The 11,020-nt window shown below is 34.9% G+C and overlaps 1 protein-coding gene across 6 annotated transcripts; it reads right to left on the reverse strand.

The window, feature by feature from the left end:
* Positions 1 to 332: 332 nt before the first annotated feature.
* Positions 333 to 9,835, reverse strand: si:rp71-46j2.7. Of its 6 annotated transcripts, none has more exons than XM_087281770.1 (16): positions 9,523 to 9,835; positions 8,238 to 8,343; positions 6,695 to 6,908; positions 6,255 to 6,397; positions 5,072 to 5,231; positions 4,756 to 4,811; positions 4,457 to 4,547; positions 4,263 to 4,370; positions 4,060 to 4,185; positions 3,825 to 3,932; positions 3,584 to 3,742; positions 1,606 to 2,191; positions 1,458 to 1,521; positions 1,193 to 1,371; positions 1,034 to 1,122; positions 333 to 917 (listed from the first exon to the last, which is right to left on the reverse strand). In XM_087281770.1, exons 7-16 carry the CDS (start codon positions 4,481 to 4,483, stop codon positions 816 to 818), a joined length of 1,548 nt encoding a protein of 515 aa, XP_087137896.1. In that variant the 5' UTR covers positions 4,484 to 4,547; positions 4,756 to 4,811; positions 5,072 to 5,231; positions 6,255 to 6,397; positions 6,695 to 6,908; positions 8,238 to 8,343; positions 9,523 to 9,835; the 3' UTR covers positions 333 to 815. The 6 variants fall into 6 exon arrangements, with proteins under 6 accessions (XP_087137896.1, XP_087137895.1, XP_087137894.1 ...); XM_087281769.1 differs by having other exon boundaries at positions 4,045 to 4,185; XM_087281768.1 differs by having other exon boundaries at positions 4,457 to 4,653.
* Between the last annotated feature and the right edge of the window lie 1,185 nt (positions 9,836 to 11,020).

Genomic DNA, 11,020 nt, shown 5'->3' on the forward strand with positions numbered 1-11,020 from the left:
ATGGGGGTGTACACATGGAGGTGTACGTTTCATGAAACAAAATTGAGCTTTCTTTTTCACACATGTAAACATATTCTTGCTTTAAATTTCATTAAACTTGTGACAGAAATTAAGCATCGTTTTTTCAAAAACTTTGTTTGAACATTACGCATAAATAAGCTTAAAGCGGTTTAACACAAACCCTCTCGTTGTAGCGAACTAGCATAGTAACGTCATAGGTTTGACAGAAATGGTAAGTACCGGAGCAAACAATATTGAAACTATCAAAGAACAAATACTAGAGCTGCTTATATTGCATTTTAAAGGCAAAAAGTAAAATAAAGGGTCTCGCATTTAGTAGTAAAATATATTTATTGGTAATGCTATTATTCTAATACATTCCTCACAGACCCTGTATTGATTCTGCAGTCTTTTAAAATCATGGTAAGTAAAATATTCCTATTATCTGTTTTGTCCTGAGTCAACCTGTGTCATTTTAAAAATGTATAGAATAAACAGTTTTTTCACAGTGTTCAAATTTAAAGTACAAAACAAAAAGTGAACTTAAATATCTAGTGATCATTATTAAAAAAGATGTTTAAGATATACACCCAAGATAGTGACATTGCTGAACATAATCACAGTACATTTGTTTAAAAAAGGCTGCATAATTGCAAAATACAAAATATAAATGTTCATGCTGCTCAGTAAATTGAAAGGCTGATCTCTCTGAGGTATGTCAGAATACATTATATATAAAACTTCATATAAAATATTAAATAATGCACATTTTAAAAACAATTGGCATTGTTAAAATATATACTCAAAAACACATATTATAAAACAAAATCCTTAGATTTCGATCTAGTTAGATTAGGTTTTGCACTGAATGCAGGCTCTCCCGGTAGGAACTCCCTTAAAATGTATGAAAGCAGCATCTGTGGACACACAATGAACATAAAATGTAAATATTGGTATAATTTTATTGGATATTCATGGCATTTTATTTATAACTAAAAAAAGTAATAATAATCCACATAGTTAAAATTCTTACATAGACCAGCTTCTTGTTTTCCTCCGTGTCCTGAAAGATCTTAAACACAGTTTCCACATCGGTCTTCTTGAGGATCAGAGAGTTTGAGTCTAAAACCACCACAACAATTAGAAGAATGAAGAAGCAGAGTATGAAAGGCATGGAAAAATGTGTACTTACATTTTGAATTTATAAGCTGCAAAGCCTTTTCCTTTGTCTCGTTTTTCTCCTCGCTTTCCCTCGGTGGCTGGGGAGAAGGCACATTTCCCTCTGGCCACATCGTCTCCCGGAAACTGTCGATGTAGGATGCAATCTGAGCTTCAGTGGGATGCATCCTTTTTAAAAAGCTGTTAATTTTCCTGCATTGAAAGAATGCTTATCTTTAGCTGTAGATCCAAACAACTTATTGAGTAGATGTGTTTTGGATAGATATAAAATGGCTTACTTCTTCACCAAAGGCTGGACTGGTTTTAGAATGGCATCAACAATGTTAATGAGGACTGAATTACCTAAAAAAAAGAGTAAAGAAAGTCTTTCAGTTTCATTTCTAGTCAACCCTAAAGGCCAAAAAGGACAAAGGAAGAAAATCATACCAGTTATTTCCTTGACTAAATCAAATACAGCTTTAGTGGCTTCAACCTGCTCCCAATTGCCATGGGATTCCCTTTTCTGAGGTTGAGGCTGATTTGTCGTCTCTTCCTTGAGCTGTGCAGTTTTCTCTTTCACTTTAAGCTTTTGAGGTCCATTTGACTTTTTGCTAGATAACTTCTCCTTTTTGTGCGTTTTACCCCCAGACTGAGCACTTCTAAGGCCATCGGCTGAGTCAATCTGCAGGGATTCAGTAGAACCTGTGACTGAGCTTGAGATGTCATTGGAATATGCTGTAGGAATAACTAATTTTGACCTATTAACAAAGCTATCCAAGCTTTCTGTAAGACTGTCCTGTCCATCAGAAACCACATCTTGATCATCATCGTTGTAGTCCATATCTTGTTCTCTACTTCTGAAGGGGTCAGTCTCTTCATAAGGGATAGAAAACTTTGTAGCCAGTGGCCCTTCTGTAATGCTGCCCTTTGGCTCCTCAACTGTGTCGATGCAGGCTGGCTGTGCTGACGGTCCAGTGTGAAATCCTGATGCTCCTGCTTCATCAGCCTTATCCTCTCCTTTGGAGTTATGGGTCTGGGAAAGAACATAGTACAAATGAAGTACATCACCACATGATGGCAGCATTCTCAAGCATTTACATGCTTCTGGCACTAAAAGGCACTTCTAGCTAAATGAATATGGTATATATTTACAATATATTTGCTTTAGTAATATATAAACACACAATGTATTTGAACAAGATATTAAGTCTTTAAATGTTGGGTTGTTGTAAAAAAACCCCACTGTTAGGTTTGTCCATATTTTTCATTTTTCAGACTGCATGTACAGTATATTGACCCAAACAGGGATAGACAAAATACATTGAAATGTATTTTAAAATAAAATAACAAATACCTCAATTTTAGGTGCATCAAAATAAACTACAAAATACAGCAGCCAAAACATGAATCAAAATAAAATACTGTATTTTTGCATTTTAAAACTACTACAAAAAACTTTTACAAGTTAGCATGAACCTTCTTTGCAAATCTTCCCAATAGTATCTGGATGCAGCCTTTATGATGCAAGCTGAGATTGCATCACTCAGCGATGCAATGTCAGACACAATGCACTCAATGGAGTGAGTGATGTCACTGTGACGGGTAGGGTTAGGGGTGGGGTTAGGTGAGCGCATTAAAAAGCATTGGATGTAGCTCAGATTGCACTGCAACAGGTCTGCATCCAGACCCCTCTCAATCTTCCATCATATTCAATCCCTTCACTGTTAAACTGACTTGTGAAGTAAACAATGTTTGTTTTCCCTAAACAAGTTTTAGCTAATTCTCTGCCACCTTGTTCAACCTTCTGTACATGAGTAGATATTTATATCAGTGTTTGTTTTTTTATTCATTTAGTAGAACATTTGTACAAATTTCATCCATAATGTCCAGTTCAATGCAGAGCCAGAATATAAATAACTTTATCTGTTGATTATGTTTCCACGCATTGTAACTTCAATATTGATTCAGGACTTAAAAAAAACTTTTGATTCAGCATTTGTTTTTACTGCTGTCACTTTTATTATGGAAATTATCGGCCCAACAAATGTTAATTGGATGAACATTCTTCAGTTTTATGCCCTATCCAGAATATAAAAATACATAAAAATACATTTGGATCATTTACTTTAATCATTACTTCTGTAATGGGTAGAGTGTTTCAACCAGTACAACAAAAATGTTTCTGAAGACAACCACCTACTGCACCTTTAATGCGGATGATAACAACAGCTATGCTGACATGTGTGGAAAACCTGAATATGGTCATTTTGGTTATTTTCCAAAGTTATCAAGTAGCAGTATTCTAAAACAGGCATTCTTGTTTAATGACTTCTTGCTAAATAAAATGGCAGTTTAACCAACCCCAAACATTTTTAGCAGCGCATTATTAGTTTCAGTTCAAGCTATTCACTAAGTTTGCCTTTACCTCCTCTTCATCATGGCCAGGAGTCAGGAAGCTTGCAAGTCCATTCAGAAGAGTCCAGACACCCCCTTCATGTTCCTTATCATTCAGCAGCCGTGCAAACGGACACAAGAACTGAAATACAGGCTGAGTGTGACCAAGCTGTTCATCGGAGACCAACACCTGCAAAGAAACCAGCGGAAATCATGTATTTCTACAGGAAGCTCTCTCTCTTAAAGTTTGAAAAGTGTGTCTGCCGACTTACCTGTAAAAAGTGCTCCAATGCTGATTTAACTTCCTCTGCATATGCCTCATCAAGTTCCTTCTTTGTTTTCTCAACTATTGCAGATACAGAAGGTAAAGTGGAAGTATCCTAAAAATAATAACATTGTTTTTAAATGCAGGGAACTACAATATTTGCAAATATTAAAATAGTATACCTACAGTACAGCACCGAAATAGTTTTGGATGCACAAATTTCTCACCATTTCCTCTCTCACCTGCCAGAGGCTATGAAAATGGAGTATATCTGACTGGGTCTTTTTCACATCCCAGTGGAGATTCTCAGGGTTACTGCTCTCTGCGAGGTGAACAGTGAAACAAAGCTCTTCATCCTCCTTCTTAACCTATGACAATTCATTTACTTTAAACAATACACATCAACTTAAACTGCACATTGTTTAGCTTTCCGTGTACACCTTACATCTGTAACATGGACTGCCCACTTCCCCACGCGCCACATCTCGTATGAAAGCTTAAACTCCATCATATCCTCTTGGACAGTTGTTAGGTAAACATCCGCTTCGCTGTCCTTAAAAAGAAAGCACAGGGAGACTCGGCTGCACCAAGAACTTCATAAATCAATTCACTGTTTATATTTTCTGGAATTTTCCTTACATAATCTGAGTCCAGCAGGCTTCCCATAGACCCATCTCTGCTGATTGCACCATCACCTTCAATGACAGCAGATCTGCGTGCAGATTTAGCCCTATAACATAGAAGCTCTTGCTCCATCTTCTTAAGTTTTTTCTTTTTGGCCTTCCTTGCCTTGACTTTATCAAACATTTTAGAGAAGTGTTCTTTGAACTTGTTACCTGCTAATAAAACAGAGAATCAAGTCATGAGAAAAAAACATAATTAAATTGAACCTATTCTATTGGTCCCAAATTAAATTAGCAAGATGAAAGATACATCACCCTTCTTCTTGTCTTTCATGTCTTCAGATCTACCATCATCAGCGTCGTCTGTCAATCTGTAGAATTTCAATCCTCAAGGTTAAAACCCAAAAAAATGCACCCAAATTAAATTGAGAAATATACTAAAGGGCTTTTCACTCTTTAAAATCTTGGGTTATTCATGATTATTCCTCGGTATGGATATGTTTACTTCTAAAGGTGACATTCCTTATTTCGTGTCTGTGTCATTGATGTGAAATGTTGACACTGTACACTATATCCTTTCACCCAGAGATAACCGCAGTGTGAAATTCCCTCAAGTATTAAGATGACTTACACTTCTGCTTCTTCACTTCCAGTGGAGGATGGCGTGCCTTCTCTATCTGAGTTGAGCAGGTCTCCAACTGAACTTTTAGGAGTTACTCTGTCCATTTGCAAAACGATCATGTGATTCAGGGTGTCTGGATTACAAAGGCATTTCACAAGCACATCGAGTGCTGGAGAGCAACACCAGGAGGAACCAAAAAAATAAATAAAGATGACTGTATTAGTAAAAATATGAATTCTAATTAGTACTGCACAAAAATAACAACTTATCCATTACTTATCTTGCTCATTTTTACATAAATATACACTACCGGTCAAAAGTTTGGGGACAGTTCATCAAGGCGGCATTTATTAAAATGGGGAGAAAAAAAATTACATTTTGAAATATTTAATTATTACTTATTATATGTAGTTTCAAATGCAAATATTACTCCAGTCATTATTGCTTTTATTACTATTAGTATTAATAATACTATTAATAATAATGATAATAATAGTAATAACCATAGTTAATATTAGAGTGATTTCTGAAGGATCATGTGACTGAAGACTGGAGTAATAGAGCTGAAAGTTCATCTTTAAAATTGCTGGAATAAATTATTCAATTTAATTTGTAAACTACTTTTGAACCGTTATTTTAAAATGCAAAAACGTTTCACAATTTTACAATTTGCACTGTATTTTTGATTAAATAAATGCAGCTTTGGTGAGCAGGATAAGCTTACTTTAAAACTCCTACTGACACCCTTTTGACCGGTAAAGTATATGTTCAACATTTCTCCTATATTTTGCCACAAAAGTTTTATTTTTAGTCACAAAACAGTTACTTGTATCTAATATATTTTGCATGTATATAAATATAGATAAATATGTTGCAGACATCACAACACAAATATCACATAAACACTCATAACACAGCCAATAAATGTAATTTAGATTTTTTTAATGAAATGCAGTTTTTTTTATTGATGCATCCCTGTACTGAGGCACAAAAAATGTAGATGTACTAGTCTTAAATAGTAAAAGTGTGCTGAAACAATGCTTGAAGCAATAAGTGATAAAGAATGTTTGTGTTAGAGATACAGTTCCACTCTGTGGAATGAATGATGCCTGATAAATGCTTGGAATGTTCCGATCATTAAAAAGATCTATAGAAAATGTTAAGTGTGCAAACAAAGGTCAGTAGGACAAACCTTTTGTTGCTAAAATCTCAGTCAGGAGACACTGGTAGAGTTTTGGTTCCCAAAGGTACTCAGGGAAAAGGTTTCGCACTAGAGCTTCAGAGAAAGTCCTGAGGACTGCCATTTCCTCAGACCTTGAACTGAACGCTGGAGGCCTAAAGTAAACAACAAGAAAAAAAGTCCAATTAACATACTGACTCATTTTAGTAGCAATATTCCTGGAACTGCCTCAGATGATCCGTCATGAGTTACGATGGAAAGTCCACAAGTTTTGGCACAGGTTTTAAAACATGAGCTCAAGAATCACAAGACCAGAGTTCTGCATGTGGTCTCCAGAATGCACGAAACAAAAAAGAAGAAATACCATAACATGATGTCACTCACGTCAGACTAAGTCATAATTTCCTCACGATGTATAGGGCGTACGTGACGACAAAGACAAATATGCTTACCTGTCTGACTGCTTTGCACTGTGCAGATGTTGAGTGAGAATCCGAATACAACCCACACTGGTAGATGACAGATCAAAGTTTTTGGCCTTACAAATGACTTTCTCCACAACCAGATTGAACTCCTTCTGTAGTGCCCTATGTAGGGGCTGACTGTCGACAAGTTCTGGGACGTTGTACCATGGCTGGATCAGGTGAAGATAGGCATATTTAAACACTGCAAAAAACAATAAGCATAAATATAATTACACAGTTGTAGTAATCTCTTGTACAGGGTTCAGGGTCCTTAAAAGTTAATTAACCTGAAGAAAAATAAAATCAGGGCCCTGAATGTTTTGTGAAAATAAATAAACAGTGATACAGTGATACAGTGAACTCTCAGTAATGATTTCAAATTACACTGAACTGAGCTAAACTGAACTTAAACACAAAAAACTGAACTACACTGTTTCAGTTACTATGACCATTTATGTGAAGCTGCTTTGACACAATCTACATTGTAAAAGCGCTATACAAATAAAGCTGAATTGAATTGAATTGAATTCAGGTCCTTGAAAATGATTGAATTTATTTTTTGCTGCATTGCTTGCTTTATTTCCGTTATGCACATTTACGAGTAATGTTTAGTGTTTCCTATGAGAGTTACTATGATTTGTACTTGGCCATGACTTATCTTAACAAGAAAAGCAATTCCATGTTTCATTAAATTAAGTATTTAGGCAACAGAGGTTCATGGCCACGTGAAAGTTATGGCCAAGTTCAAACGGCAAGAAAACTTAAAAGCATATTCATGTATGGTTACATGAACCAATAAGCTCTTTCAAATGTAATCTACACAAAGGTTAATATAGGATTGTTTGAAAATGCAGTATAGGATGTACTGAATGTTCTTCAGTTTTATGCAAAACAAGGAATACGAACAGTAGAATATCAGATCTCGGTCATATGGCCAAAATTAAATTAAATGAAAAAAAAAGAAGCTATTTTGCATCCTTGTGTTTGACACATGAAAACTGAAACAATATAACTTACAAGGAAAGATAATATAAACTTGTTCTCACTTGACATTACATGTGTGAATTTACGTTGGTCATTACATTTGCCCAAAGCGACTTACAATTGAGAAGGCATTCAGCGATTCAGCAAGAAGAGTTAAAACACACATGAAGTGCTAGTTATACAAAGGAATTTGTTTGTGCTCAGAGAATTTAGTGCTAGAGTTAGAGAGTTTTTTATGTGATAAACAGTATTGGATTTTAAGGGTATTTGAACTGTAATAGTGGTTGAATGTAAAGTCAGTCAATGTGTGGGAACCCTGCTTGTAATACCATGTACATCTACCAACTTTGGTAAAGAAACGAAAAGGGCATTTCCTTAGATCAGCCACACAAACCTATGAAACGTTATCATATGATCTGATAATCAGCGCACTGTCATGTTTACTACAAAAATACAAAACAAAAAGTGTCATGAGAATTCTTTCAGTTCTTATCTCTAGACATGCTCAACGAGTGTGAAACTTGTAAGCAACAAAATGATTATTTACCTTGGAGGAGTGACCGGTGCACATTTGGACATTGTGTAGTCTGAGGATCAGCTTGTCTGGCTCCAGCATCAGTCTCATCGCTGGCCAATCTGTGACTTATCTTTACCTGAAACAGGATGATTAAGGTGTAAAGGATTATAACTTCCAGTAATTTTACTGAGGATGTGTGACATTCGAGTCATCAATACCAAAATTAGGTTAATAAAAGCTTTGCTGGGTTTCTTAAAGACACCACATACAGATTTTAGGAACTAAAAGCAGCCTGGTGGCTTTTGTTTATATGTGAGAACAAGAACTGGTGTTAACTAGGGAATTTAGTAACTCTGCTGTTAGTCTTCTGTGGTGATTATGCTTCCCAAATTCATCTTTCAATGTGTTTTGTAATTAATTCATATTTTTAATAGGAAGCTAACCAATATTATATTTGTATATATACATTAAATTAGTCAGTACTGAAGCCAAATTAGGAGCTTATCTAACAAAATAACTTATGATAACGGTCCAAAAACTAGTACATCCAAATTTATGTTATAGAACAATATTACATACAAATTTTAAAGAGGAAAAATCAAGAGAAGCAAAAAAAAAAGAAAAAAAAGAAAAGAAAATTTGTTGAAATTTTGTGGGTTGTAATTTTTTTTTGCAATATATTGCTTGAATTTAATTGTATTATCTTGAAATTTCTAAATATGTTTGGTGACTAAAATATCATTTTAAAAAATATATCTGTTTAATAAATCTGTTTTGTTAAAATGCACCAAAATACATTGCCTATATTCACTGAGAAATTGATCAAAATATTCATTTTCAAAATGAGGTGTACTCAATAATGCTGGGCACTGCATGTATCGTATTACCATGTAAAAATATTTGTTTTGTTTTTAGATGGAAACAATGGTTGTTTAGATGAGAGATTATCAAGAATCAACTGGTAATCCCATTCTAACGAAACCAAACTGGTTTTAGAAACTGGTCAACCAGCAACTAACAACTATTCATTATAACATAGTTACCAGTCAGATTAGATTTTACAACATGTCAACAACTCCATGCACATGTTCCAAATAATAGTTAATAACAGCATAAGTGTTCATATTCCTGTTCCCAACTTACATACGTTGATAGTATAGTAATAGTTAGCATACATTAATATTGAACTCATCTTTATTTCTATAGCGCTTTTACAATGTAGTTTGTGTCAAAGCAGCTTAACATAGAAGTTCTAGTAATTTTAAATTGTATTAATTAAAGTATATACTATTAAATAGCATTCACTGATGGTTACCTGTTGAATTGTTTCCTCAAGCGTATCATCCGTCTGAGTGCTTCGTTCACGGTCTTGCTTTTTAAAAGGGAAATTGAAAAGGCATACAAAACAGAAGAAAGCTTGTGTCCATATCTGTCCAAACTCTGAGAAGTACCAGACGAGCACAAATGTGATGGCGAGGAAGCACCGCCAAGTGTACATTTTACAAAAGGTTCAGGTTCAGCAGGAAATTCCGTCGCATTTGAGCTCTTCATTCGTCCAAATCAACGCAACCGTTCAACTCTCTCCACTCCTGCTTTCATCTAGACAGACGAGATTCTAATAACTGCCTGGGGAACCGGAAGGTAAATGTTTCTGGTTTGAGGAACTTGGGATTGTAATGTGATTGGTGCACTTTAATATGTCGTAGTAGGCTATTTTGTGTGGTGTGTGGATGACACCCTTTTTAAACAAATTATTTTCAAAAGCAATTATTGCGGCAGGTTTACTGTGGATGTAAGATTATAAAAATAAGCACAATGAAAATACTTAGTTTAAGCAGAAAACATGAGGCATAAAACGAAGCAAACAGTAAGTTTATGATTTGTTTTTCCTTCACTTCGACGCAGGGAGGCGCTCCACGGATGAGTTTGTGTCTACAAAGAGGTAGAGATGCAGGGTTTTGTTTCTAAAGTGACACATAATGTAACATTATTACCTGTTATATGTTTCATAAATTTGACAGGAAGTCATAAATACAACAATCTTGAGAAATGTAAACAAAAACAATGGTCCCAGCATATTTTCTGTTTACATTTTTTTATGATTTAATTTTTTAATTGATTTTTCTTATTTCAAATAATGCACATGAATATCAAATACAGAACATTAAACCAAACCAAAACACATAAAAGGAAAAAAATGGGGTGGGGGTTGGGGGCGGGATTGCTAATATTGTAGCCTTAATTATTATTTTGTCTCTGGTTACATGTTTGCTAACATTGTGGGTCGCATTAACTTAGAAAATTTCCCCATTCATCAACAAAAAATTCAATTCTTCCATGTATTGTAGGAGAGTTTTTCAAAAGCTGCAACTCGTCCTAACTCTGAGATCCACTCAAAGATCGGAGGTCTTATGGAAGATTTACCGTTTTTTAACAATCACCCGTCTGCCTAGCATGATACAGCTCTGTATCCACTGTGATTCAGCTTTATTCATGTGGCTTATGTGACAGGGTCACTGTTTTACATTTCTAATTTCTACGAGAATCCAAAAAGAGCCACATATTGAAAAATAATGCCATGAGACCTGTTTTAACATTACATTATGATTGAATTGCCTCCTGTTACAATTATGAAATAGTTTGATAACAAGCAGGAAATGTTCATGGGCTAATGACCACATTGAAATGGTCTATAAGCCTAAATGAATAACCTTTTAACTTTGACAACATTTCCTCAATATATTTTATAGTAGTTTTTTAGGACTCCTAGGGAAAATCTTTGGAGATTTTTATTTATTTTTTAATTTTTTTAA

Source organism: Danio rerio, chromosome 14 (assembly GCF_052040795.2).
Source record: "Danio rerio strain M-AB ecotype USA chromosome 14, GRCz13ab, whole genome shotgun sequence".
NCBI classification, from domain to species: Eukaryota; Metazoa; Chordata; class Actinopteri; order Cypriniformes; family Danionidae; genus Danio; species Danio rerio.

Bases quoted from the DNA above. Each gene is read 5' to 3' on its own strand.
- si:rp71-46j2.7 (XM_087281765.1), bottom strand. From the start codon at position 9,705: ATGTACACTTGGCGGTGCTTCCTCGCCATCACATTTGTGCTCGTCTGG. The intron at 3,933-4,044 runs GTGAGAAATTTG...TATTATTTTTAG, and splicing joins GGCAGGTGAGAGAGGAAATG to GATACTTCCACTTTACCTTC. The intron at 3,743-3,824 runs GTAAGTCGGCAG...GTTTCTTTGCAG, and splicing joins CATTGGAGCACTTTTTACAG to GTGTTGGTCTCCGATGAACA.